This window comes from Pongo pygmaeus, chromosome 10 (assembly GCF_028885625.2).
Source record: "Pongo pygmaeus isolate AG05252 chromosome 10, NHGRI_mPonPyg2-v2.0_pri, whole genome shotgun sequence".
Classification (NCBI taxonomy): domain Eukaryota; kingdom Metazoa; phylum Chordata; class Mammalia; order Primates; family Hominidae; genus Pongo; species Pongo pygmaeus.
The window spans coordinates 111950590-111978013 of NC_072383.2; the positions used below are offsets into that span (position 1 = coordinate 111950590).

General features: G+C 52.9%; 1 protein-coding gene across 2 annotated transcripts in view; it reads left to right on the top strand.

Moving 5' to 3' along the window:
* TPCN1 (two pore segment channel 1) overlaps positions 1-27397 on the top strand; it is a 77019-nt gene extending 49622 nt beyond the window's left edge. Inside the window, exons 9-29 of one of the 2 annotated variants that reach the window (XM_054443769.2) lie at positions 1334-1368; positions 1907-1965; positions 2244-2343; positions 5606-5722; positions 5927-6051; positions 6885-6933; positions 7470-7533; positions 8814-8858; positions 13264-13320; positions 13401-13454; positions 14569-14641; positions 15788-15895; positions 16989-17060; positions 17584-17673; positions 18950-19065; positions 19779-19825; positions 20447-20515; positions 20712-20796; positions 21777-21916; positions 22112-22192; positions 24789-27397. In XM_054443769.2, the coding sequence (XP_054299744.1) occupies positions 1334-1368; positions 1907-1965; positions 2244-2343; positions 5606-5722; positions 5927-6051; positions 6885-6933; positions 7470-7533; positions 8814-8858; positions 13264-13320; positions 13401-13454; positions 14569-14641; positions 15788-15895; positions 16989-17060; positions 17584-17673; positions 18950-19065; positions 19779-19825; positions 20447-20515; positions 20712-20796; positions 21777-21916; positions 22112-22192; positions 24789-24905 (1703 nt within the window). In that variant the 3' untranslated portion in view covers positions 24906-27397. Of the gene's footprint in view, positions 1-1333; positions 1369-1906; positions 1966-2243; positions 2344-5605; positions 5723-5926; positions 6052-6884; positions 6934-7469; positions 7534-8813; positions 8859-13263; positions 13321-13400; positions 13455-14568; positions 14642-15787; positions 15896-16988; positions 17061-17422; positions 17674-18949; positions 19066-19778; positions 19826-20446; positions 20516-20711; positions 20797-21776; positions 21917-22111; positions 22193-24788 lie in introns of those variants that run through there. The other variant, XR_008492915.2, reaches the window with a different exon arrangement.
* The last annotated feature ends 27 nt before the right edge of the window (positions 27398-27424 follow it).

The window sequence follows — 27424 nt, forward strand, 5'->3', positions numbered from 1 at the left end:
AGCTTAGGAAATGAAGCCTTAGAAATAAAATGGAAGGCAAGTTTGTGACCTTTAGTGATCGTGATTCCCGCTTTTCCCAAAGGTACCCCCTGTCCTACGCTTATCATTCCCATGCACGCCTTTATATTTTACTTCACATTTACATTTCCCCAAGTGACAAAGAAATGATAATGCTTTGCATACTTAAAAAAGTCTCTAAATGGTTATATAATATGGGTGTCCGCTTCTACACATTGCCCTTTTGCTCAGCCCTGTGTTTTTGAAAATTATTCCTGATACATGTAGATGCCGTTTATTCATTTTCACTGGAGCGGAGCAAGTATGCCAAAGCTTGTTTATCTGCTCTTTTGTCGGATGTTTTTCTTATCACAAATCCCAGCGTGGTGAACACTCCTGTGTGTTTCCCGGTGCCCACGCTTGAGAGTTTCTCAAAGGCTCTTGCCTGGGCCCTGAGAGACAGCAAGCTTCAGTTTCACTGGGTACAGCATGGTCACAGGCTGCTCACTCAGGAGTGCTTAGTTTTTCAGGTGGGGCTGACTGTGACAGCCACACAGAGTCACAGGGCGTAGACATCAGAAGCCGTGGCACTCAGCTGGGAAAGCCGAGGTCCTTTCACCAGGACTCCACAGATGGCGAAGACAGTGGAACTCCAGAGCCCTGACTCTGAGGCTAGAGCCAGGGCCAGCCCCTCCCAGCCCTCGTGACTGCCTTGTCCTGAGTCATGGCTCTCACTTCCTCCTACCCACCACCCCACTCTTGGTAGAATTTTGTTTGTGCTTCTCCGGGGGTAGGGGCTGATTTCCCCTGAGTGCAGAGTTCCTCCCTTTTCCCACTCAGGATTTCAGGAACTCAGGGAGTTGTCCATTTCTGGAGGGAGGAAGTGAATGGCATTCCCACCCTGGGACCCTGGCTGCAGGGGAGCAGCGGATCCCTTTGGAATTTTACTCAGCTGTCATGTTCTCAGAACCTAAGCTTGCAAAACAGCAGCCTGGATTCCAGATCCAGCCTACAGATGGGTTTTGTTTGGTCTGAAAACTTGGAGCCAGCATTTTAAAATTAGATTTTATACAAAAATACAGACTTCCAGCCTTTTGAAAGAACAGAGCCGATAGTGTCCGGCACATTGCTGTAGGGCGGCAAGCGTCTGGTGCCAGCAGCCCTGCTCCCTTCCAACAGAGCATGTGTTCTCGGGGTGCTGTGGTCCCCAGCAGTCCCTGCTGCTCTTCCTGTCCTGCTGCATTCATTTGCATGTATTTGTCCAGTCCTTTTGACACCAGGTTTTGGGACCTCTGCTCTAATCCTTTTGTTTATCTGTGTTTCCACCCGCTTCTAGGTTTCTACTTGTTCTCCCCTAACCCTTCAGACCCCGTAAGTAATTGGCACATTTGTCCGTCTCTTCTTTTATGGAGGGCTTTTCCCTCAGACAGGGTCGCCGGCGTGACCCTGTGGCCATATGGGGAAGGGGGGCCTGCCTGGTTTCTCATCATAGCTTGTGTGTGCACCGCACCTGGGAGTTCCCATCACTCAGACTTGACCACTTCCTTCCTTGAGAGCTGGGGATCCCCTTTTCTGTCCTTGAAAGTAGTGCCGCCAGGATCAGGTTTGGACCATTGGAATATTTTGGCAGAGGAGCAGTGGGGGAGAGCCAGGCGAATGGCCCAGACATGTGACTCCCTAGAAAAAAGTCCCCCCAAGTCAATAGTCTGCTTCTGCCAGAAGCATCAGGTGCAGGAAAGGGGAGGCCTCTGGACTGTATGTTTGCTCTTTCCTCTGCCTCCCTCAGGGATTCCTAGAGAGATGCAAGAGCGGGCATGGCAGGGCATGCCAGGTGGCCCATCATAGCCTGTTCCTGATGGCTGTGTGCTCTTGGCTGGTCCCGACTTCTTTGCCTTCTCTTCCCTTGCAGTACTTCAGCACCCTGGAGAACAGCATCGTCAGTCTGTTTGTCCTTCTGACCACAGCCAAGTAAGTGCAGACTCTGCCTTGCCTTTGGTCCTCTGCTGCCGCCCTGGGGTCTCTTTCTCTTTTCTGCAAAGTATATTCCACATCCCAGCACAGGCAGGTGCTGTGGTGCTGTTGGGAGACAGGGTTGGCCCACTGAGCACGGAGCCCAGGGATGAGAGTAGGGGAACCGGGGTTGGAGGCTGGGAAGGGAGACAAGGAGCTGTCCTCTGCAAGGCATGTGCTCTGAGAGGATGGAGACAGGCAGATACAGCATGCCGGGTCACCCTCTGCAAATACAGTTTCCCAGATGTGATGATGCCCTCCTACTCCCGGAACCCCTGGTCCTGCGTCTTCTTCATCGTGTACCTCTCCATCGAGCTGTATTTCATCATGAACCTGGTGAGTGACTGTGCCTCAGGCTATGCTGAAGCAGCCTGCTGCTACCCACGCAGTGCTAGGCACCATGGGAGTGGAGAAGTGGGGACTGTCTTCCGCCTCTCAGGGCAGAGCGTTGGGGCAGGAAGTCCCAGATTCATAGTGAGGTACAGTGTTGCAGGGAATGCCCCGTCAGGACTTCAGGAGTTCAGCCAGTTGCTGGGGGTGGCGTCCTCACCAGGGCGGTGCTGCTGATGCTGATAGTGCTGGATATTAAGCCCAGGCGACCCTAGGACCTTTTCATTCTTACATCAGAAATAAGCAGTTGACCCTTGGTGTCCACAAGGGTTGTTTGCAGGACCCCCTGTAGGTACAAAGATCCACAGATGTTCAAGTCCCTTATATAAAATGGCAGAGTATTTGCAGATAACCTCTGCACATTCATCCTCTCGTATATTTTAAATTATCCTACATTACCTATAACACCTAATACAATGTAAAAGCTATGTAAATAGTTGTTATACTGGGCAGGGCACGGTGGCTCACACCTGTAATCCCAGCATTTTGGGAGGCCGAGGTGGGTGGATCATTTGAAGTCAGGAGTTCGAGACCAGCCTGGACAACATGGTGAAACCCTGTCTCTACTTAAAAAAATTCGTGGGTATGGTGGTGGGCACCTGTAATCCCATCTACTGAGGAGGCTGAGGCAGAAGAATTGCTTGAACCCAGGAGGTGGAGGTTGCTGTGAGCTGAGATCATGCCATTGCACTCCAGCCTGGGCAACAGAGCGAGAATCTGTATCCAAAAAAAAAAAAAAATTGTTATACTATATTGTTTAGGGATAATGACAAGAAAAAGAAGGCTGTACATGTTCAGTACAGATGCAACCATCCTTTTGTTTTTGGAATATTTTTGATTTGTAGTTGGTTGAATCCATGGATGGCAAACCCACAGATAAAGAAGGCCAACTATATTATAATAACCATAAAAGCTGGCATTTAGTAAGCCTTAGGCACATGGCACTATGCAAAGTGCTTTACATATGAGGATGAAATAATTTAATAAATAAACACAACCGTGGAGGTAGTGAGTATGGTTCTCGATGTGCAGATGAAGAGACTGAGGGTCAGAGTGACAGTGTGATTTGCCCACAGCTGCGTAGCTTGGAGTGGCCAGGCCAGGCTCATTCCAGAGCCCTGTTCCTAACCACTCTGTTCAGTTGCACTCACGTGCCAGAAATGTCTTGTGTATTTCTACCTCACTTCTCAGGAACCATCAGAAAATCCAGCATAGAACATGTTCTGTGAAGGAGAACGTAAAGCCTCTGTGCTCAAAGAACTTGGAGGGTGTTTGTGGAGGTGCAGACAGCCTCCAGGAATGTCACAGCCATCACAGATCACATCCGACACCAGGCTGTTAGGCCAGTGCCCAGACCACACATCCATGGCAGGGCTAATGGGGAGAGGCTTCCGATCGAGTCTTATGTTTATTTTTATGCTTCCGCAGAGCATTCGCACACCAGTCACCACAGTCAGGCCCAGTATAGAAATGAAAATCATCTTCTCCAGGTAGACTTGTGAAATCTAAAAAATTTTAAGTCCTTTTTTCTCTTTTGAGATGGAGTCTCACTCTGTCACCCAGGCTGGAGTGCAGTGGTGCAGTCTCAGCTCACTGCAACCTCCACCTCCCAGGTTCAAGCGATTCTCCTGCCTCAGCCTCCCAAGTAGCTGGGACTACAGGCACATGCACATGCCACCACACCCGACTAATTTTTGTATTTTTGGTAGAGACAGGATTTTGCCATGTTGGTCAGGCTGGTCTTGAACTCCTGACCTCAGGTGATCCACCCGACTCAGCCTCCCAAAGTGCTGGGATTACAAGTGTGAGCCATAGTGCCTGGCCAAAATTTAAGTCTTAAAAAAGGAGAAAATATTTCTTTTTTTTTTTTTTTTTTTGAGACAGAGACTCGCTCTGTTGCCCAGGCTGTAGTGCAGTGGTGTGATCTCGGCTCACTGCAACCTCCGCCTCCTGGGTTCACACCATTCTTCTGCCTTAGCCTCCCGAGTAGCTGGGACTATAGGCACCCGCCACCACGCCCGGCTAATTTTTTTAGTAGTTTTAGTAGAGATGGGGTTTCACCATGTTAGCCAGGATGGTCTCAATCTCCTGACCTTGTGATCCACCCGCCTTGGCCTCCCAAAGTGCTGGGATTACAGGCGTCAGCCACCGTGCCCGGCCTGAGAAAATATTTTCTTGTTTTAATTCCTCAAAACCAAGAAGAAATATGTTGAGTACTTCTTTGTATTTGATTTAATTCATAGTATATTTAGAGCTGCGAAAATTTAGGGCAACAGTCAACAAAGTACGACCTGCTGGCCAAATTTGGCCCATGGCCTGTGTTTGTAAATAAAGTTTTATTGGGACACAGTCATGCCCATTTGTTTATGTATAGTCTGTGGCTGATCTCATGATACGACAACAGGTTAGTAGTCGCAGCAGAGATCATTTGGCCTTCAGAGCCTAAAACAGTTGCTGTCAAACCCTTTACAGAAAAAGAATGCTAACCTTTGATCCGCAGGGAAAAAATGGGGGACCAGTTTGAGGGAAAGGACCAGAGAGTTTCCCTTAAAACATTTTTAAAGACAGAAAAAGTGTTTCTAAAAAGGATTCTTTCAAGTTCTTCCCCCGCCTTCCATCCCCCTCTGATAAGCTAACTTTGGTATTAGCCAACTCTAGAACGTTATTTCCTTGCATGCAGAGCCTCTCATTCCCCTTTTTCCTGGGCCACACGTGAAGCAGTGACTCACAAGGAGAAGTAACAAGGGGGCAGGAGGAGGAAGGGTCCTTCTGGATCGGAGGTCAGGAGGGCAGTGGGCAGGCAGCCTCCGCCTGCCACTGGCTGGAGTCGGACTGGGCTTGGAATCCAGATGCGCCCCTCTTGCTACTATCTCCTCCCCTGGCTTGCCCCTGCCCAGCCTGGGACAAGCTGTAGCTGGAACTGGGGAAAGGAGTGTGGGAAAGTGGAGGGGAACCTGGGAAAGATGGAGTAACAATGCCTTCATGTATCTGAAGAGGGAAATTTACAAGCGGGACAAAGGGCCTTCCTCTGTTGAGACTTGGGAGACTGACTTCCTACCCCATGAGGTGCAGGCGAGAGGGTCTCCCCAGGGCCTCTCTGGGGTGACTGGGTAAGAGCCTTGCCTAGATGATGAACTCATACCCCCCTGCACTCCCTGCCCCAACCACTCAAGGTCCTGAGCTAGGGCTCTGTGCTTCTCTCCCACAGCTTCTGGCTGTGGTGTTCGACACCTTCAATGACATTGAGAAACGCAAGTTCAAGTCTTTGCTACTGCACAAGCGAACCGCTATTCAGCATGCCTACCGCCTGCTCGTCAGCCAGAGGGTAGGAACTATGGGCCAGGGAGGGGCTTGGTCCCTGTCCTCCCTCCCTTGCCCAGAGCAGCCCCTAAGCATGGCCAGGCCAGCCACTTTAGAAACCAGGAACCCTGCCCTTGGAAGAATGAGCAGAGCTGGAGTGGATCTGGAGTGGGTGCCCCAAGGGAAGGGGAGTAGTCTGGGTTCCACACTGCTCTTCCCTCTCCCCCAGAGGCCCGCTGGCATCTCCTACAGGCAGTTTGAAGGCCTCATGCGCTTCTACAAGCCCCGGATGAGTGCCAGGGAGCGCTATCTTACCTTCAAGGCCCTGAATCAGAACAACACACCCCTGCTCAGGTAAGAGCCGATGCCTAGTAGGGGCAGCATGACCAGACAAGGCGTTCACGTCTAGAGTGAACCGGGGCGTGTGAAGGCCCTGGAGGTGGGCAGGCCTATAGGCTTGTCAGAGACTTCCTCCACAGAGATGTTTATCCATATAGACTTACAGACTGGATTCATCAGGATGCCTTTTGCAAGTGACAAAAGTCCAACACAAATCCAATTCAAACTGACTTGAGAAAAAAGGAGCTCATGAAGTGGACTGGCCCAGCTGCTGGCCCTCAAACCCCCCACTGGGGTGGGATAGTCCCATGAGCCAGGTGTACAGAGAGGGGTGAATATACTTTCCCCATTCCCTGCACACACCTAGCTTGGCCGCAGAGAACTGACCCAAGATCTCCAGGGGCAGGATTGGTCTGCCAGGCTGTTGATGACCAATCCCTGCCCACAGCAGCCTGCTGTGGAGCTGAGAACAAGCCCTATTTTGTTTGAGCTGAACTTGCAGTCCCAGGTGTTGCATTAAGGCCCCTGCTAAAAAGCAAAGTTTCTGTCCTCCTAAGAATCCTAGTGCTCCAGCAGCTGCCTCTCCAGGGCACTGACACTGTCCGTAGTTAGTGCAGTCGGTGGAGACTAAGTGGATTACGTATTTGTAGTACCACAAGGTCAGAGGAGATCCAAACGCTTGCAGGTAAAGGATCCCCCGCCACTGCTGTGCTGGGACTCACACGGTGTCCCCTCTCTTCCTCCCACCGTCACCCCATAAAGGTGTCCATAGGCAGGCAAGTAAGAGAAGCAAAGCTCAGTGGAACTATGTTCTGATATTTTGTCCCTTTTTGTTTTGCTTTTGGCAGCCTAAAGGACTTTTACGATATCTACGAAGTTGCTGCTTTGAAGTGGAAGGTGAGTTCTCCTCTGAGACCATAGAAGGAGTAGACAGACAGGCCCCCAAGTGGGGCAGTGAGGAGCAGGGGCACCCCGAGATCCAGCTCTCTCCCTGCTAGAGCAGCTCAGCCCCCAGCTTGGCATGGTACACTTCAAGGATCACAGGTGGCCCCCAGCCCCCAAATCTGCCCTTACATTTGTGATACAGTGTCATCGTTAGCAGCACCGAATCTCACTTAGACCCCATTAGTTATTGTGTGACATCAGGCAGGTTACTGAGCCTTTCTGAGGCTTGTCTTAACTGGGAAGTGGCGTAAGGATAATCCCTACTGACAAAGCTCATTTCAGGACTATACTAAAATAACGCCTCTGCATGGCACACTGTAAACGCTCGGTATACACTGGCTGGCTGTGTTGTCATGTAGATCCCTGAAGGTTAACATTGTTCCCCAGTTTAGCAGGGTGAACAGGAAAGGAAGCCAGCATCCTGGCTCCAGGGCAGGGCTCTGGTCCCTGGCCCTGACACCCTCCCTCTTGGTCCTGTTGTCTACCAGGCCAAGAAAAACAGAGAGCACTGGTTTGATGAGCTTCCCAGGACGGCGCTCCTCATCTTCAAAGGTAAGTGGGCTTTGAATATGGCAGGTGTTGGCAGCTGGGGGCTGATGGAGGTTTTCAGAGACCACAGATAAGCATCTGAGGAGAGGTTCAGAGGGGTGTGTGTGTGTGTCTGTCTGAATGTCTGTGTGAAGAGACAGTGTGATTACCCCAGCGGGGAGGTAGGGGTGGTAGGAAGCAGATTGGGAGAGAAATGGGTAACTTAACCCAACCAAAATGGGTAACTTAACCCAACCAAGACATTTGGGGTATTTTTCTTTTTTCATACAAAAGCAAAGATGTTCATTGAAGAAACTTGAAAGTGAGATAATTAGAAGTAAATAGAAATTTACCACCCAGATAACCACTGTTAATTCTCTGATTTGTTTCCCTCTGTGCCATTTTTCTATGCATTTTTAAAACAATAGGGTAACATTATATATTCCATTCTGTAATCTGCCTTTTCATCCAATAACACATACGTGTGTGTGTGTATATATATATGTGTGTGTGTGTGTGTGTATATATATATATATATATATATTTTTTTTTTTTTTTTTTTTTTTGAGACGGCGTCTCGCTCTGTCGCCCAGGCTGGAGTGCAGTGGCACGATCTCAGCTCACTGCAACCTCCGCCTCCCAGATTCAAGCGATTCTCCTGCCTCAGCCTCCTGAGTAGCTGGGACTACAGGCACGTGCCACCATGCCCAGCTAATTTTGTGTGTGTGTGTTTTTAGTAGAGACGGAGTTTCACCATGCTGGCCAGGCTGATCTCGAACTCCTGACCTCGTGATCCACCCACCTCGGCCTCCCAAACTGCTGGGATTACAGGCGTGAGCCACTGTGCCTGACCCCGATAATATATTTTTGCCCTCCTCTTATGGCAGGATGTATACTTACTTTGCATGACCCCTTGAATAATGCTTGTGTAGTGTAAAGTTTGAAAATTTGAAATTGGGTGCTCGTATTATTTACCTGACAATTGCCCCTTAATTTCATGCCAGTTTCAGCAGTGATCAGGAGAGCTTTGTCCTGCTCTATCTCGGTTCCAGGTTGCTCAGGCTCCCCCCAGAGCAGCTGTAGTCAGTGCAGTCTTGTCTGGGGGTCTGAGCAAAAGCGTGGGTACCACTCTTTGAGCAGGACCCTCGTTTCTTCACCTCTGGGGTAAAGACCATGCTTACCTGCATGCACGAAGAATGTGGTAGGTGGTTGCACCTGCCCAGAAAGAGATAATAATAATAAAGGATGCGGTAGGGGGAACAAGTGCATAAATTTACATTTTAACTTGTCTTTTCTTCAAATAGGCATTAATATCCTTGTGAAGTCCAAGGCCTTCCAGTATTTCATGTGTAAGTGTGAAATATCTCCACTCTAGGACACTTTCCCCCTGAGTCCTTTGCTGTTCTAGAAGCGGGAGAGGCAAGAGATTGGTCCTAGAGTCCTGTGTTTGACTTTTTATTGTGGGGAATTCCCAGCATGTATAAAAGCGGAGAGAACATTACCACGTGCATCCCCGTGCCCATCACCCATCTGTATCTTCACTCCGGCTCATCATCCTCTCTAGACCTAGATTTTTTGGAAGCAAATTCCAGAACCACAGAGTTGACTGATCGATATGTCTCTTGAGTTTGTTTTAATCTATAGGCTCCTCTTCCTCACCTCATTTAGGTGAGGAAGCAGGATTTGGGTTTTGTATGTTCCTCTGTTGCCTTTTCCTGGAATTTGGTAGTTCTGTCTAGAACCATTCTGTGCAGTGTGGAAGCCACTGGCCACGTGTGGCAATTTACATTTAAGCTAATTAAAATGAAAAATTCAGCTTAGCTGTCACATTTCAAGTGATTAATAGCCACAAATGGCTAATGACTACCAATTGGATGGTGCAGATAAGAAAATTTTTATTGTCACAGAAAATTTCCTTGGACAGTACTAACCTAGAGGCTTGATCCAATTTGGTCTTTCCAAGGAGCTCTGGTTCCTTTTAGTAGGAAATGGTGTTAGAGACACAATTCGAGGTGCTGGGTGCTCATTGCTTGGGTTGGTCATTGTTTCTAGGCCTTTCCATGGACAGAACTAGGGTTTTGTTTTTTTTAAAGATAAACTGTTGTGCGTTCATGCTAATACTTCACATTCAGGCCTACAGCAATTTTAAGATTAAGAATCTAGATGTGTAAGACTGATTTCATCAATCTTACACGTCTAGATTCTCAATCCTTTTTTTTTTTTTTTTTTTTTTTTTTGAGACAGAGTCTCATTCTGTCGCCCAGGCTAGCTTGATCTCTGCTCACTGCAACCTCTGCCTCCCGGGTTCTAAGTGATTCTCCTGTCTCACTCTCCTGAGTAGCTGGGATTACAGGTGTGTGCCACCACGCCCAGCTATTTTTGTATTTTTAGTAGAGATGAAGTTTCACCATGTTGGCCAGGATGGTCTCGAACTCCTGACCTCAGGTGGTCCACCTGCCTCAGCCTCCCAAAGTGCTGGGATTACAGGCGTGAGCCACGTGCCCGGCCTAGATTCTCAATCTTAAAATCCAGGTTGTCTTTGAAGACAATCAGACACCAACAAAGAAAAAAAATAAATATCCAGGTTTCCAACTACACTGGCACAGTTATTCATTTGCTTTGTCTCACAGTCCCAGGATAACAATTGCAACGCAATCCCAATGATGTAATTACTAGAAACATCATTCCAAGGATGTATATTCAGATTACTGTGGGTTTTTTTGTTTGTTTGTTTTGAGACAAAGACTTAGGTCTGGTGCCCTAGTGGCACAGTCATGGTTCACTGCAGCCTTGAACTCCCAGGCTCAATCCATCCTCCCACCTCAGTCTTCTGAGTAGCTGGGACCACAGGTGCATGCCACCACACCTGGCTAATTTTTTAATTTTTTGTAGAGACGGGTAGCCTCATGTTGCTCAAGCTGGTCTCAAGCTCCTGGCCTCAAGCCATTCTCCTGCCTTGGCCTCCCGAAGTGCTGGGAGTACGGGTGTGAGCCACTGTGCTTGGCCTTGTGTTTTAAGGTCACCTGGGATAGTTCCTCTCCATGTGGACATGTCACCAACTGGATACACATTTGGATTTCTTTCTTTTTTTTTGAGACAGAGTCTCACTCTGTCTCTGTCACCCAGGCTGTGGTGCACTGGCGCGATCTTGGCTCACTTCAACCTCTACCTCCCAGGATCAAGCAATTCTCCTCCCTCAGCCTCCCGAGTAGCTGGGATTACAGGTGCCCACCAACACCCGGCTAATTTTTTTTTTTTTTTTTTTTTTTTTTTTTTGAGACAGAGTTTCACTCTGTCGCCCAGGCTGGAGTGCAGTGGTGTGATCTCGGCTCACTACAAGCTCTGCCTCCCGGGTTCACACCATTCTCCTGCCTCAGCCTCCCAAGTAGCTGGGACTACAGGCGGCCACCACCATGCCCGGCTAATTTGTTTGTATTTTTAATAGAGACGGGGTTTCCCCATGTTGGCCAGGCTGGTCTCGAACTTCTGACCTCAGTTGATCCACCTGCCTTGGCCTCCCAAAGTGCTAGGATTACAGGCATGAGCCACTGCGCCCGGCCTACACATTTGGATTTCTTTATGCCATGTTATTTTTTATTTTTGGGGATTGCTTTTGGCATTTAATTTTGTTTTATGGCCAGGTGTGGTGGCTCAGACCTAAAATCCCAGCACTTCGGGAGGCCGAGGCGGGTGGATCACTTGAGCCCAAGAGTTTGAGACCAGCCTGGGCAACATAGTGAGACCCCTGTCTCTACAAAAAAAAAAAAATACAAAAATTAACTGGGTGTGGTGGCTCACACCTGTAGTCCCAGCTACTTGGGAGGCTGAGGTGGGAGGATCACCTGAGCCTGGGGAGGTTGAGGCTGCAGTGTGCCGTGATCACGCCACTGCACTCCAGCCTGGGCAACAGAGTGAGATCCCCCCATCTCAAGAAAAAAAAAACCCAAATTTTGTTTCATAATTATGTAAATTAGGGCTGGGCATGGTGGCTCATGCCTGTAATCCCAACACTTTGGGAGGCCGAGGTGGGCAGATCACTTGAGGTCAGGAGTTTGAGACCAGCCTGAGCAATGTGGTGAAACCCCATCTCTACCAAAAATAGAAAAAATTAGCTATGCACGCCTGTGGTCCCAGCTACTTGGGAGGCTGAGGCAGGAGGATCACTTGATCCTGAGAGGCAGAGGTTGCAGTGAGTTGTGATGGTGCCACTGCACTCCAACCTGGGTAATACAGTGAGACTCCATCTCAAGAAAAAGCAAAAAAAAAATTATGTAAAATACTTACATGGTTCCAAGTCAGTTCTACCAAAAAAAGTATATTGAAGGAAGTTTAGTTTATATCCCTGTCACTTCCCACAGTGGGCAACTTTTATGTATGGCTTCTTCCATTGTTTAAAACCTGTAAGTTGGATACCTATCAATATATCTGTCTTAAACAATAGCATATTTTATGCACTTTTTTCTGCCACCTGGCTTTTTGCAGTTAACAATACGCCCTGGAGACCGTAATATGTAGAAATGAGGCTGGGTGTGGTGGCTCACACCTGTAATTCTGGCACTTTGGAAGGCAGAGGCAGGTGGATTGCGTGAGCCCAGGGGTTCAAAACCAGCCTGGGCAATGTGGCAAAACCCCATCTCTACAAAAAATACAAAAATTAGCTGGCGTGGTGGTGTGCACCTGTGTTCCTAGCTACTCAGGAAGCTAAGGTGGGAGGACTGCTTGAGCCCAGGAGGTGGATGTTGCAGTGAGCCAAGATCACGCCGCACTGCACTTCAGCCTGGGTAACAATAAAACCCTGTCTTAAAAAAAAAAAAAGTAATATGTAGAAATGTACCTCATTTCTTTTCTTTCTTCTCTCTTAGAGAGAGGGTCTTGCTCTGTCACCCAGGCTGGAATGCAGTGGCACAAGCGTAGCTCACTGCAACCTTGACCTCCTGGGTTCAAACGATCCTCCCACCTCAGCCTCCTGAGTACCTGGGCCCACAGGTGCACACTACCACACCTGGCTAGTTATTTTTATTTTTTGTAGGGATGTGGTCTCCCTGTGTTGCCCAGGCTGGTTTTGAGCCCCTGGACTCACGCAATCCGCCTGCCTCAGCCTTTCAAAGTGCTGGGATTACAGGTGTGAGCCACTGTACCTAGCCTGTGTTTCTTTTTTATGGTTAAAGTATGCCAGTTTATGAATGTATCATAGTCTGTTCAACCAGTCCCCTACTGATGATCATTGATTGTTGCCAGTGTTTTGCTATCACAAATAGTGCTACGGTGAGTAGCTTTCAGATACATCTTATATTTTTGCTAGTGCATCATTGGGATGGTTTCTGGAAAGTGGGATTGCTAGGCAAATGGCTTAATGCATATGCAGTTTTTCTAAAGAGTTCATGCAATTATTTGAAAATTAGAAGTCTCTAGGGGAAAACAAGTGTTTTCAATACTTGAATGCCTTGTATATTGTCCATCTTTTACATCAATCTGGAATAATCTCTACATCATAACTGGTATTCATACATACAGTGACAGAGGGAGTGTTTTTAGAAATTTATAGCTGTTTCTAGGTGAAAACACTGGTTGATTTAGCTCCCTTGGTAAGAGCACTGAGCAGAAAGAAGTTCCCTATCAAATGGGTGTGTGGAGCAGCCCTGTTTTCCCCATCCCGTAGAGCTCCAGGAAGTTAACCAGGGACTGCAGCTGCGACCTGCAGATTTCTAAGCCCCACTGTTATTTCTCTGTCTTTTACGGGCCTGTGTATTTCAGACTTGGTGGTGGCAGTCAACGGGGTCTGGATCCTCGTGGAGACATTTATGCTGAAAGGTGAGCCCCGCTCGGGGACTGGCCATGTCCTGGCCGGCACACCTGGCTTGCCTGTGAGCTGCTACTTCTCTGTCTTACAGGTGGGAACTTCTTCTCCAAGCACGTGCCCTGGAGTTACCTCGTCTTTCTAACTAGTAAGTTTCCGACATGGCTTTGCTGGACTGCTTATTTTGAAATTGTCTGGGAGAACTTTCATTCAGTGTAGAACCTCATGGTTCTTCTCTAAAACAGGAAACTATAAAGAGACAGAGTAATCAGTCTGATTCCATCTTGTCCCCGTTTAAAACTCTTTCGTGGCTGTCCACTGCCCTCTGGATGGAGCCCAGATCCTAGGCGTGTGTGGCCCTCCACTCGGCTCTGCAGCCCTGCTGCTTGCCAGCTCCGTGTCCCCCACTGCACACTGTCGCGCTCCTCAGCGGCCTCTGCTCCCTGCTGCTCTCGCCTGCCTTTGGGCTGTGCACAGGGGTTTCCTCTGCCTGGTGGTGTCTCCCCCTAACCTCTGCCTGACTTTCCTGCTCTTTCTATCAAGTCAGAGCACACTGTGTTGTCATTCCCTGTTGGCGTCTTTCCTCCCACCGAACTGATAAGCTCTGTGCCCCCAGGGTTGCCCTGCACTCGTCACTGTTGCACACCTGCTACCCAGTGCAAGGCCCAAGGTGGAAGGGGTGGTCGGGACACACCTGTTGGATGGACAGATGGTTAGCTGGGCCTTGCCCAGAGACAGGAAGGGAGGATTTCTCTCTTTTTTTGGGCAGGATCTTTCTCTGTCGCCCAAGCTGGAGTGCAGTGGCGTGATCATAGCTCACTGCAACCTCAACCTCCTGGGCTCAAGGGATCCCAAGTAGCCTCAGCCTCCCAAATAGCTGGGATTACAGGCACACAGCGCCACCATGCCTGGCTAATTTTCGTATTTTTTGTAAAGATGGGGTCTCACTATGTTGCTCAGGCTGGTCTCCAACTCCTGGGCTCAAGTGATCCTCCTCTCTTGGCTTCCCAAAGTGCTGGGATGATAGGCATGAACCCCTATGCCTGGCCAGTTTCTCTTAAGCAGATTACCCGGTTGGCCACCATCTGGGCCCTCTCCTGGAGCACCTGCTCTCACGCTGGGGCATGACTGAGGCCTGGGCTCAACCTGGAGGGCACATGACCAGCAGGGAGGCTGCAGACTGCAGAGGAGCCTCAAAGAGGAGACCGAGCATGGGGGAGGATGTGGCGGGGCTGCTGCCGATGGACTCCTTCTATCCACAGTCTATGGGGTGGAGCTGTTCCTGAAGGTTGCCGGCCTGGGCCCTGTGGAGTACTTGTCTTCCGGATGGAACTTGTGAGTGGACAGCATGTTTCTGACCCAAAGCTGAGACTCTGAGGATGACCCCAGACCCTTCTCTGCACACCCTGATCCCGGGCCATTTCTGGAATCGCAGAGGGAAGGTCTGAGGATGGGCCGAGGCCTGTGTCTCCCTCAAGCAGCCCTGCCCACAGCTCAGGAACTCCCCAGGGTCAGGCCCTTGTCTGAAGCCTCTCAGACCACCCACGCCAGTCCTTCTGGAATTGGCCTCTTGAGGTGCCATAGGCTGGTTGGCTCTTCCTGACTCATTAAACTTTTTTCTCTTCCATAAAAACCACAATGCCCACAGAGAAGAATGCTCCCCCACCTTCCTTGATCAGCAGTAATGAGACCCACGTGGCCCTTCTCCCTATTCCCCAGAGCGTGGGAGGTCACTTCCCTGCCCTGTTCAAGTTAACCGGCCTGTGAAGTCAGGCTGCACTCACAAGGTCTTGGGCCGTGAGGGTGAGCAGGTTAACACACATAGTGGACTACAAGGGTGAGCAGGTTAACACGCAGAATGGGCCGCGAGGGTGAGCGGGTTAACACGCAGAGTGGGCCGCGAGGGTGAGCGGGTTAACACGCAGAGTGGGCCGCGAGGGTGAGCGGGTTAACACGCAGAGCAGAGTTGGGAGGAGCCGACAGCACGTGTGTGCCCTGCGTGTCTGGAGAGGAGAGAGGGTCCTCTGGCTTGGGGCAGGGCGAGCTGTTCTCCTGATGAGAATCTCACTGGAAGGGCCTGCTCTCTTCCCTCAAAAAGTTCCTTGGGGTCAGGCTGGTCTGCAGTGTGTAACCAGATGTCTGTTGAGCAGAAGACGAGGCCTGTCTCCAGGGCTGCGGAGGCCAGGGCTTCTTTCCTTCTTGTCGTTAGACCAGCACGGGGCCCTTTGGAGGGGTTCCCAGGCATTTCTGGCCTTGGAGTCAGAGCACTGAGGCCTGACCTGTGAGACGCATGCTGGGACAGGGCCTGGCCACCTTGAAACCCCAGGGTGGCAGGAAGTTCTTCCCGCAGCCGGCTGGTTCCTGTTGCTGTTGCTGTGTCTGGGCTCCGTGGGAGGGTGGCTGTGCACAGGGCCAGGGAGGGGAGCAGGTGCAGGTAGGCTCAGGGCCACAGGGTGGACCTTGGCCTCTCCCCTCCTGCAGGTTCGACTTCTCCGTGACAGTGTTCGCCTTCCTGGGACTGCTGGCGCTGGCCCTCAACATGGAGCCCTTCTATTTCATCGTGGTCCTGCGCCCCCTCCAGCTGCTGAGGTGATGGGGCAGGACAGAGCCGGAGACAGAGAGGGAGAAAGAGAGGGAGGGTGGGAATGCCCCAGGATTGATTCGGGAAGTGACCCAGGATTGATTCGGGAAGTGACCCAGAATGAGCCAGAAGGTTCACAAGCCAGAGTCACAGATATCACCCCCTGCAGAAGCACCATGGGGCCACCATCCCCATCCCTGAGGGTGTGCAGGCTGCCTGTGCCCCTCCCCTCACTGCACCAAGCGCCTCTGGGCAGAGAAACCCAGCCCATGACTCATGTGCACCCCACCCGAGGTGACATTGCACCGGCCACAGGAGCCCATATGCTCAGTCACAGATCACAGAGCCACAGGTCTGAGAGTTGGAAGGGCCTTTCAGGGGCCCCGCGTGCTTTTCTGGCTCATCGTCTTATGGAGAAAAACCCTTGTGTGGGTCCCACTGGTTTCCCAGGGACACTGGAGAAAGTCCCAGGCGAGCCTGCCGCACTGACGGTGTCTCTTCCTAATGAGGGGTCCCGAGGTCCTGTGCCCTTAGAGCCTGGGCTTGCCTCCTGACCCTCCAGCTGCAACCCCATCCACGTCCGCCCCATCCTCTCCCAAGGCGGGACAGGTGGGGTAGGTGCGGGGAGGGGTGGTGGCGTCTATGGAGGAAAAGCCTACCCCCTTGGCGTGTGGGGGTGGCCTGGGGCTGCGCCTGAGTGTCCACCACCGTCCCACCCCCTGCCACCCTTCTTCACTGGTGAGCTCCATTGCCCCCGCTCCCTGGGGCACATGGGCTTCTCCCCCGTCTTTCCCAGGAGCAAGGCCTTGCTCCTGTCTGAGCCTGCAGCTCTACTGCAAGGAGATGCGGCCTGGCCCTGCTCCTCTTCGTGGAAGGACCCCGCCCAGCCGGTGTCCTGGGGCTGCCACCATCCCTTCCCTCATGCATGTCACCTGAGCCAAGCTCAGGGTTGGTGGCGCCCAAGGGAGTGGACGCAGGTGGAGGAGAGGCCCTCACCTGTCTTCACCGCTTGGCGTGTGGAAGGTGGGGCCGGCATCTTCAGAGGGCGGGGGCTGAGGCATGCGCCTGTGTGTGGAGGTGACGGGTGTCCTCCTCGCTCAGGTTGTTTAAGTTGAAGGAGCGCTACCGCAACGTGCTGGACACCATGTTCGAGCTGCTGCCCCGGATGGCCAGGTACTGCCAGCCCCCACCCTGGCCTGCAGGTCCAGGTGCCGTGTGGCAGTGCCCCGTGGGGGCGGGAGCCGAGTGGCAGTCGGGGGAAAGGAGTTCCACAAAGGACTGCAATCGAGGGCCTGATGGGGCTCCAAGGAGCCTGGAATCTTGACCACCACAGGTCTCCTGGGCACCATTTTTCTCCACTGACCTGTCTGACATATTTAGTAGGGAGGGCAGGGAGCTGTCAACTTGCTTACCACCTGTGTCTACATTCACAGGTAAGGGGTCACCTGTGAGTCTACCTTCACAGGTAAGGGGTGAATCTCTGGGAAAGGGGCATTTGTTCATAGCGTCCTGACTTGAGCTGTTTTTCACCCCAGAGCTGCCCCACGAGGCCCCTTCCCCGCAGGCACTTTCCAGTTGGTGAACCGACCAGGGGCATGGCCCTGCAGTCAGCCCCATGGGTCCGAGGAGGCCGGGGCTGTAGAGGAGCCGTTCCCTCCTGCCGGCCCCGCGTCACCCTGCCCCTGTCGCCCCACAGCCTGGGCCTCACCCTGCTCATCTTTTACTACTCCTTCGCCATCGTGGGCATGGAGTTCTTCTGCGGGATCGTCTTCCCCAACTGCTGCAAGTGAGTAGGCCCCACCCAGCCCCAGGCAGCCTGCGTTTCCCGGGCAGAGGGCTGGCCAGGGCCAGGATTGGTGTCCTTGTGGCCTTGGGGTCCTCGGGGATGTTCCTCTCTAAGCAACCACTTGCTTTGCTTTCAGGGCTTAGTTGAGTGCAGTGAGCTAAATGAGGGGCCTGGACTCGGGGTCCCTGTTTCTCCATCCCCCAGGCAGGGTTGGGAGCTGTCAGCTTACCCTCTGCCAAGGGCTGGAGGCCACCCCCACAGTAGCCTGGGTCCCAAGGTCGAGTCCCATGGCTTCCTCCCACTTCTCTCCTGGAGTGGTTGGGGACCTGGGCCAAGACCAGTCTTCTCGGGACAGCATCGTAGGATAAGACGGACACGTGCAGGAAGGTCATGGTGCTCAGGGATGGAGAGCAGAGAGTGAAATCTCCCATGAGCACTCCCTTTCTCCTGAGCCGCCACAGTGAAATCACCACACACTGCCATTCATTCATCCTCAATTCAGAGAGTCCTCTTACATTTGGTCTTTACAGCCTCAAGCACCGATGAAAAAACAGTTTTACGAAGACACTGGTAGCTTTGAGACCCAGTTTGAGTGTCAAGCTTGGTCTGGAACCAGAAGCCTATAGCAGTGGGTCCCAGACTTTAGAGCACATTGCAGTCACCAGGGAGCTTAGTGCAAGCTCCAGACCTCACTCGTGCGTCTGATGTGTGCGTGTGAGAGGAGGCTCCCTGGTGGCCCAAGCACTAGACTTTTCTAAACATTAGCATGGATATTAACAGAACAGTTATAAAAAACTGGAAGGAAAGTGGCAAATAAGAGCCCCTCAAAACAGGGCCAACCTTTTCAAATACTTGCTCAGGCCAAGTATTGGGGAAGCCCCAGTAGGGAATTCCTTCCCTGGGGCTGTGGCCTAGTGTCCAGCCTCAACAGCAGATCCTAGATGGGGCAGGTGCAGAGGAGGCCCTTGCCTCTCCTCCCTCCCCGGCAGGCAATGGTGAAGAGGGAAGGCCCCGCCTGCAGCACACAACTTCCAGGTGACAGAGGTGGGTCAGGCTGGCCAGGGGCTCCCGCCAAGCCCAGCAGGCAGGAATAGCCAAGGGCATTCCTCCAGCAGGGACCCAGGCATGAGGTGGAGAGGGTTAGGCAGGAAACCAGGCTGCGGGCAGAACAGAAGGATCCTTGGCCAGAACTCGGTTTGTTTCAGACTTCTGTCCTCTCTGGAGGTGACTGATCGCCTTGTGACCCTCCCTCCTTTCTCCCTTGTGCTCCGGCCAGCACGAGTACAGTGGCAGATGCCTACCGCTGGCGCAACCACACCGTGGGCAACAGGACTGTGGTGGAGGAAGGCTACTATTATCTCAATAATTTTGACAACATCCTCAACAGCTTTGGTGAGTGGGAAAAATCACAGGGGACACATTCCCTGGGGACCCCACCCTTGTCACCACGGGTCCCAGAGGTGCTGTAGCAAGTGTCTGGGCCTCTCCCTCCAGCACCGAGGGCCACACTTTCTGGAAGCCTCCCTGGCCCAGGTGGAGGACTTGGTCTGCCCAGCCTTGGCAGTACAGTCCAGGCTGGATCTCGGGGCTCACTCAGTTGCCTGATTCCACTCTTTCCTGATATTTTCTCAGTACCGGGGAGGACAAGAGTTGCAAGCCTTAGCTGGGCGGGGTCCCCTCATCACAGTGCCACTTGCACTGTGCCACACCACTGCTGCTGCAGCTGCACTGCCCCCTGGCTCAGACTGCCCACAGCCCTCTGCCCACTCCCATGAAGAGGCGAACACAGCCAAACTGCCTCTCCAGAAAAAGGGTGTGCCCCCATGACACCCCAGATCTGCACCCAGTAAGATCCAGATGGTCTGGTGTGGCACAGGCTGCCGAGGCAGAGGGTATGTTCTCCTGGGGGCAGGCCATGATGTCCTGTGGAGCCGGCGCCCTAGGAGTGCCTTGCCTGGTCTTTCCTGGAGCTCACAACCCAAGCGGTCATATGGTGACCCCCTCATCTTAGCACATGGCACCCAGGATAGGTGGCAAGAGGCCACTTGAAATTGACTTTGAAGTGAGGTCTCATCAGGATGCTTCTTTCTGTCTTCCCTCGGCAGTGACCCTGTTTGAGCTCACAGTTGTCAACAACTGGTACATCATCATGGTAAGAGCTCGGGCAGCTCCGGGGGTGTCTTCCCGCCAGCCCTGGGGTCGGCACTGGGTCTCCCCCGACCCAGAGTCTATCATTCTTCCCGTGGCCTGCAGGGCTGGGGGTCTTGAGTCACGCTGTGTTGGTGTTCAGTGGGGAGGCCACAGGGTGGCTGGGCCCCAGGAGCCACCCCTCCCAGCGTTGGCTGGACTCGGCTGTCACTCCCGTCTCCCTGCACGTCCCCAGCAGCCAGGAGATGCCACTTAGACTCTGGGTCTCTGTCCTGTCTCGCCCACTGTAGAGATGACTTTTCCCTGTAGTGACAATGTGGCGAGCATTGCTGATCTCTTCATTCCATTCCTGAAACTTTCCCGACTCCCAGCCCTACTGGGATAAAGGCTGCCCTGGTTCTGGATCCAGCCGTCCAGGGGAGTGGCTGGGGCTCCTTCAGCAGTCAGGAATTAGTCAGGAATTAGTGTTAGGCCCAGAGGGGCAAGCTTCCTCTCCTCCGTCTCTCACAAGCAGCCACAAGTCAGGGTGGGGTCTGCGAAGAGCCGGGGCCATGGAGCAGCCTGTGTAGACGGGCACCTGCCCTGCGTGGGCACCCCCTCACTGGCTGCTTCCCTCGGTCTCCAGGAAGGCGTCACCTCTCAGACCTCCCACTGGAGCCGCCTCTACTTCATGACCTTTTACATTGTGACCATGGTAGGTCCCGGGCTACAGAATGCTCTTTGTCCTTCGTCTTCCACGTCACCAGCTGCCCCTGCTCTTCAGGCTGCAGCGTCAGGGAGTGGGGCCGGGTCCCATCTGGCCGGGCTCTGTTGGGCGTGGGCTGCGCAGCCACGGACACCTACCCACCCTCCTCCCCTGCCTCTGCCCCTCCCTCCCTATCCCTGGCCAGGTGGTGATGACGATCATTGTCGCCTTTATCCTCGAGGCCTTCGTCTTCCGAATGAACTACAGCCGCAAGAACCAGGACTCGGAAGGTTTGTGCAGGGATGATGCCTTGGGCATTTGATGTCTGCCGCCTACCCAGCTCTGTCTGTCTGTCTGGGTGGCTGTCCACCCAGCCATCAGGCTGTCATTTTTCTTCTGTCTGGTTGTCCAGCTTATCTATCTGGCTTGTCTCTCTAGATCTTGTATTTGCATTGATTTTCAAATATTTAATGTCAGAAAACATGATCTAACTTTAAAATAAGACAGAGCATGTCATAGTTGGAGAAAAATCAAGAAGTAGAGAAAGGCTTATGTGGCAGCAGCAGCCCCTGCCCTGCTTTTCCCTCCCGTCCTCCAGAGGCTTCTCCTTCTTAGCTATTTCTTCTGTTAGTCATCTCCACGTTTCTCAATAATAGGTTCACACTACGGTTCTTGATTTAAATGGTGTAAATATTGTTTATGGCACAGGCGAATCGTATTCCTGCTGCAACTGGATGGTGCTGGCTTTAGTGATTGCCTCACTTTTCCCAGATTGCACAGCTTTCTGCATACTGACCGTCCCTTCTTCCCAAATTCTCCATCAAAACTGTCCGTACTTGATCTCTTGAGCCCAGGAGGTCAAGACTGCAGTGAGCCATGATCACACCACTGCCCTCCAGCCTGGGCAGCGGAGTGAGACCCTGTCTCTTAAAAGAAACAGAAAACCCTGTGCCCACACTTGTTACTTCTCATCCTCAGATCTCTGTGCTATCAGACCATCTGACCATTTTCTCTGTGCTTAGAGGCCCCTTCCTGAAACCCTCTGGCCCTGTAACAGCTGCCAGCTAGACCTGCGCTCCTGACATCATAGCAGAGGGAGGGGAAGGGAAGGGAGGGCCAAGGAGGAGAGCAGGACACCAATGCAGTGTCAGTGTCAGTTTAGAGAGAGAACCTTAAGACCCCTGCGGAGGGGGGCAAAGAGGTACGAGACCCAGCCAGGTTGGCAGCTCCAGCCCCGGGCCTTTCCCACACCCGCCTTCCATCCCTGCAGTTGATGGTGGCATCACCCTTGAGAAGGAAATCTCCAAAGAAGAGCTGGTTGCCGTCCTGGAGCTCTACCGGGAGGCACGGGGGGCCTCCTCGGATGTCACCCGGCTGCTGGAGACCCTCTCCCAGATGGAGAGATACCAGGTGAGGAGCCCAGGCCCCGGTCCAAAGGAGGGAGGAAGGTTTCAGTGTGGGTGGTGTAATCCCTTCCCTCAGATATTGGTAACATTTTGAGTGACACAGTTGCAAAAGCCAGAGAAGTGGGAGAGGCCAACTGTGGCACCAGGGGTGGGACCGGAACATCTGCAGCCGAGCCCTGCAGCCTCTGCTCTTCCTTAGCAACATTCCATGGTATTTCTGGGACGGCGATCAAGGACCAAGAGCGACCTGAGCCTGAAGATGTACCAGGAGGAGATCCAGGTAGGAGCCTGGCCAACCACGCTGCGAATCCTCCCCCAAGCTACATCCTGGGAGGGGCCGGGACCTGCTCTCCGGCCCTCTGAGTAGAGGGAGAAGGCTGGTAGAGTGATGCGGACCATCCATCGGGACCACTGCTGGGGTTGTGTGGAACCTGAGCGGAGCTCACTTAGCCTTGAACCCTTGACTCGTGCCCAGCAGAGGCAGCTCTCCTGCCTGCCTGCCACCATATGTCCCTGCCCCTTATGAATTCTCCAGAACCTCCTCTCCATCTCTTACTCTGAGTCAGCTGCAAACTCAAACGTGTAGCAATAAACACAGTGAGCAAAGAGGAAAGACCGTGGTGAACTGGCAAGGATGTGCCTGTCCAAAGGAGACAGCCTCCTCCCAGCTCCAGGATGTGCCTGTCCAAAGGGGACACAGCCTCCTCCCAGCCCCAGTGAGTGCTGCCCAATAGGAAGAAGGCCCTACTGCGGTCGGGCCGCTTGGTGTTTTGTTTTGAGATGGAGTCTCGCTCTGTCTCCCAGGCTGGAGTGCAGCAGCACGATCTAGGCTCACTGCAACCTCTGCCTCCTGGGTTCAAGCGATTCTTCTGCCTCAGCCTCCCGAGTAGCTGGGACTACAGGCACACACCACCACACCTGGCTAATTTTTGTATTTTTAGTGGAGACGGGGTTTCACCATGTTGGCCAGGCTGGGACTGCTTGGGATTTTTCATAATTGGGTGTGTTTTGTTTTGTTTTGTTTTGTTTTAGAGATGGTATCGCTCGGTCACCTGGGCTGGAGTCCAGTGGCGCGATCATAGCTCACTGTAGCCTCCAACCCCTGGGCTCAAGTGATCCTCCCCACTCAGCCTACCCAAGCAGCTGGAACTACAGGTGTGCACCGTGACACCCTAATTATCTTATTTTTGCAGCAGTGAGGTCTTGCTGGGGTCTCAAACTCCTGGCCTCAAGCAATTCTGCCACCTTGGCTTCTAATTTAAGAAAAGGCAGGCCAGGCACGGTGGCTCACGCCTGTCATCCCAGCACTTTGGGAGGCCAAGGCAGGCGGATCACTTGATGCCAGGAGCTCGAGACCAGCCTGGCCAACATGGGGAAACTCTGTCTCTACTAAAAATATAAAATTTAGCCAGGCCTGGTTCCGTGCACCTGTAATCCCAGCTACTGAGGAGGCTGAGTCAGGAGAATTACTTGACTCCAGGAGGCAGAGGTTGCAGTGAGCCAAGATCATGCCACTGCACTCCATCTTGGGTGACAGAGCCAGACTCTGTCTCAAAAAAAAAGGCAGATGTTTTTCTTTTTTTTGCATGACCTCCCAATCTTTACATATTGGCAGCTAAGGAAAATATCTCACAAAGCACCGTGTGGGCTGGCATTTGGCACGGTGCCTTCCAGACCATGGGCCACCAGCACATGAGCCCTGCAGGGTCTTCTCAACCACCTCAGGGTTGCCAGGGCTCCGGGGAGCCTCTCCCCCACCAGCTATGGTGGCTTTGCTCTGTTTTCTGGCATTCTAATAGCTTGAAGCCCTTCTGTTTCACTAAAACAGTGACAACCAGGTTCCATGCCTGAAAAGCAGGGGGTGCTGTCCCCAGAGCAGCTTACACATTCTCCAGGAACACAAGAGACTCAGGCAGTGTTCTTTGGGCTGATGTGTAGTGGCTCACTGAACTTGCTGTTACAGAGACATGGAAATAATAGAAGCGTTTGACCTTGGGCAAGTCACTCCGTGCCTCCCTGTCTGTGCAAGGGGATGACTGTGCAGCAGCACCCATTCAGGTGTGGTTGGAAGGAGGTGTGCTGCCCTCGGCCTCTGCCCTTCTGCCTGTCCATCTGCTCCAGGCCTCAGTTTCCCCCTCTGTAAAACAAGGGGACCAGAACTAGGCCATCTTGAAGCTCTAAAAGTCTATGGTTCAGTCTTTTAAAAAGTAGGGTAGGGTATGGTGGTGCACACCTGTATTTCCAGCTACTTGGGAGGCTGAGGCGGGAGGATCACTTGAGCCCAGGAGTGGAAGGCTGCAGTGAGCCGTACCTCGCCACTGGTCTCCAGCCTGTGCCACACAGTGAGTCTCTGTCTCCTAAAAAAAAAAAAAAAAAAAAGGAAATGTGTGGGGTATACTTAATTCCTTAATTACCTGAATACCTCAGTCCCTGAAAATGTCAGAGTTTATAATCATGGCCTTAGGCAGGTGAGGTATTCAGCACAATACAGCTCTGAGCCTCGGTGTCTCGGGTGTGAAACAGGGACACAATTCCTGCCAAGCTCAAAAGGGGTCACTCGGGGGGCCCTTTAGTGAAGGACAAAAGGTTATGCTCACAAACAAGGGGTGAGGGTTGTTCCTGCTTGGGCCTGTTAGAAGCTGTTATGCGCCAGCCTCCAGACACTAGGGAAAGATTTCATTGTCATTTTTGCCTCTGGGGCCATATTCAAAATTCCCAGCATTTCTGGGCCTGTTACGGGGGTTTCAGTACCAGCTGGGTGAGGCTGGCAGCCCTGCCCCCTCTAGCCTGGATGCTGTGGGCTGTGTGACCTTGTGGGGTGGGCGGGGCAGGGGGTGGGGTGCAGCCCTCAGCGCCCCTTCTGCTCTCTTCTCCAGGAGTGGTATGAGGAGCATGCCAGGGAGCAAGAGCAGCAGCGACACCTCAGCAGCAGCACAGCCCCCGCCGCCCAGCAGCCCCCAGGCAGCCGCCAGCGCTCCCAGACCATTACCTAGCCCAGCGCCCGAAAGCCGTCTCTTCTATGCAATAACACAATAGTATTACTCTACTGCGATGTACGGAACTGCGGTGTGTGTACACATACTCATGTATATGCACATATTTATATACAGGAAGAAAGAAGACAGACAAGATGGGGCTTGGTTTATAACCACCTTGCTCTGTCTTCCTTAACTCCAGAAGCCAGTTTGGTGAGGGGTGGGGTGCGGCCACCAGGTCTGAGCTCTTCCTACTGTGGAAGGCTCCAGAAGCCCCTTCACAAGGAGACTCCTCACCTGGATCCAGTCGACTGCGGGGCTTGCCCCCGTGTGGGCTGGCCTCCATCGGCCATGTCCAAAGCTGTCACTGCTACTGCTTCAGGCTCATGTCCCCCCGACCTGATGGCGTGCCCGCCCCCTCTCCCTGCAGCCCATGCCACAGGTTTCTGTGTTTTGCTTTAGGGACAGAACCACTTAGGAAGGAAAGAACTCCTGGTCTCCAGGGTGGTATTTCAGTGTCTATGATAATGTCGCGCAACACCTCTTCAGGGACCAGTGCCCAGGATCTAATGGGAAGTGGAATTGGGGCGACTGTGCCCATGTGGCCAGAGCTCAGTGAGCCAGTGCCGGGCGGCCACCGATGACACTGAGCAGTCTCCTCCCTTGGCTCTGCAAGCCCCCCACCCAGCCTTCTCTGGCTTAATCCTTGTCGGCGAAAACCCCTCCACAGTGGCCTCCTTGGGGACCCAGACCCCGGAGGAAGGGGCATGAGGCAGGAAGTGGGGCCGATGTCTGCAACCCAGACCACTTCATGCAATGGGCTCTTGACCAAATCCCCTTTTTTGTGATTTACCCGTTCAAGCAAAACAACGTTTTGGTTAATTAAGGATTGTGCTAAAGCCGATACCAGGTCCTTCACACGTCTGCAGTAGGAACAGGAGCGAACAGCACAGAGAGACGCTCCCTGTGGGACGCAGCAGCCCCGTGGCCCTGGCCCAGTTCCCAGCCACCCTCCCTGGCTCTGCTAACACCAGAGATTTCCGTAGCAGGAGCGGTTGGTGCAGAAGTAGGTTCAGATGAACCTCAGTTAATGTCGCCACCCCCCCCCCCACCGTGGTACCCTGTAGGAGCCCTGTATGACATCTGAGCGTGGTGGAGGTAGGAGGGTTGCCAGCTGCAGTGACCCTGCCACAGAGGCAGGGTCAGTGCAGAGGTCGCTTTGGTTCCACTTCCCTGGGCCAGAGAACGGAACACAGCACAGGTTCTGCAGCAGGAGCCACAGTGGCACGATGGAGGGTGCGGAGGGCAAGGAGTGCACTGCTGGGCATTCCTGGCCAGCCCCGGTCCTCTGGTGCCTGCTTCCTGTGACTTCAGAAGGCAGGTGGACAGAGGCTCCCTCTGGCCTTGTCCTTTTCCCAGCCACAGAACGGGCAGGGTGGCACCTGACCCCAGGGGAGCAGTACCTGGTTCCCCCAACCCCTCCTCCCAACCACCTCCAAGGCCAAGCTGGGTCCCACAGCCAGCACGGCATGGCTCTCCCCTTCCCCCCTTCCCAGGTCAGGGGAGTTGGACAAGTGGCAGGTGTTTGTTTTTAAAGCACAGCCCTTTGGGAAAGCAACACATTATTGAGAATCACTGTGATTCCCCCGGGAGTCAGACTGGCTTTGTCCTCTTCCTCTCTGGAGGGCCATGGGCCATCACCGGGAGCTCCACATCGAGCCCCAGGCCAGAACCCCCTCCCTTTCACAGAGAGGGAACTTTATTGCACAATTGGGTGCCTTTTAGCTTTTGTGTGTTGAAATGGGCATTTTGGAAGCAAGGGTCAGGGAACAGCTTCTAAAGGTGTGAGTCTCTGACCTGAGCATCTGGGCCTCGCCTTGGCCCTTCCTCCCCAGGGGTGGAAACCTGGAGGGGCCAGCAGCGCCCCGGGGTCTGCCCAGGGGAGTCGAGACCCCCAGGTGGGAGGGCCTATTCCAGGAGGAGTGGGATCTCGGCCCTGTCCAGAGCAAGTTAATGTGTCCATCGGCCCAACCCTGTCCTGAGAAAGGACCTGGTTTTGGCCAGGACCCAACAAATGCCCAATGGCAGCAGTGTCAACAGACGAGAGTCCACCCAGGCTGGATGCCCTTGTCATTGAGGTTAGGGCCAGGTTATGCCTGGCCCCACCCAGCAGGGAGTTGGGGTCCCCCCACAGGCTGTGAGCTCTGTGGGCCCTGGGATGTGATCTAGCTCAGATGCCCTCTCGTCTTTGATGTCACAGTTGAGTGCACCCAAGTGGCACCCGCTGCTGGCCAGGGGCACAGCCTGGTGGTGGCGGCAGTAGAACTGTGCCCCTCCTCAGCTCCTCGCTGCCCCTCCCACAGCCCCAGCCTTACTCCACCATGCAGACAATCATTTTGTACGGATCACGGGAGCAATGCTGTACGGTTTTGTACATTGGTGGTTTGTTTCCTAGAAAACCCACTGTGTCTCTGGATTTCTAGCATATTAAAGAGCCTCTGCTTTGTAAACATGGCTGCTGCCTCTTGACTTCTGTG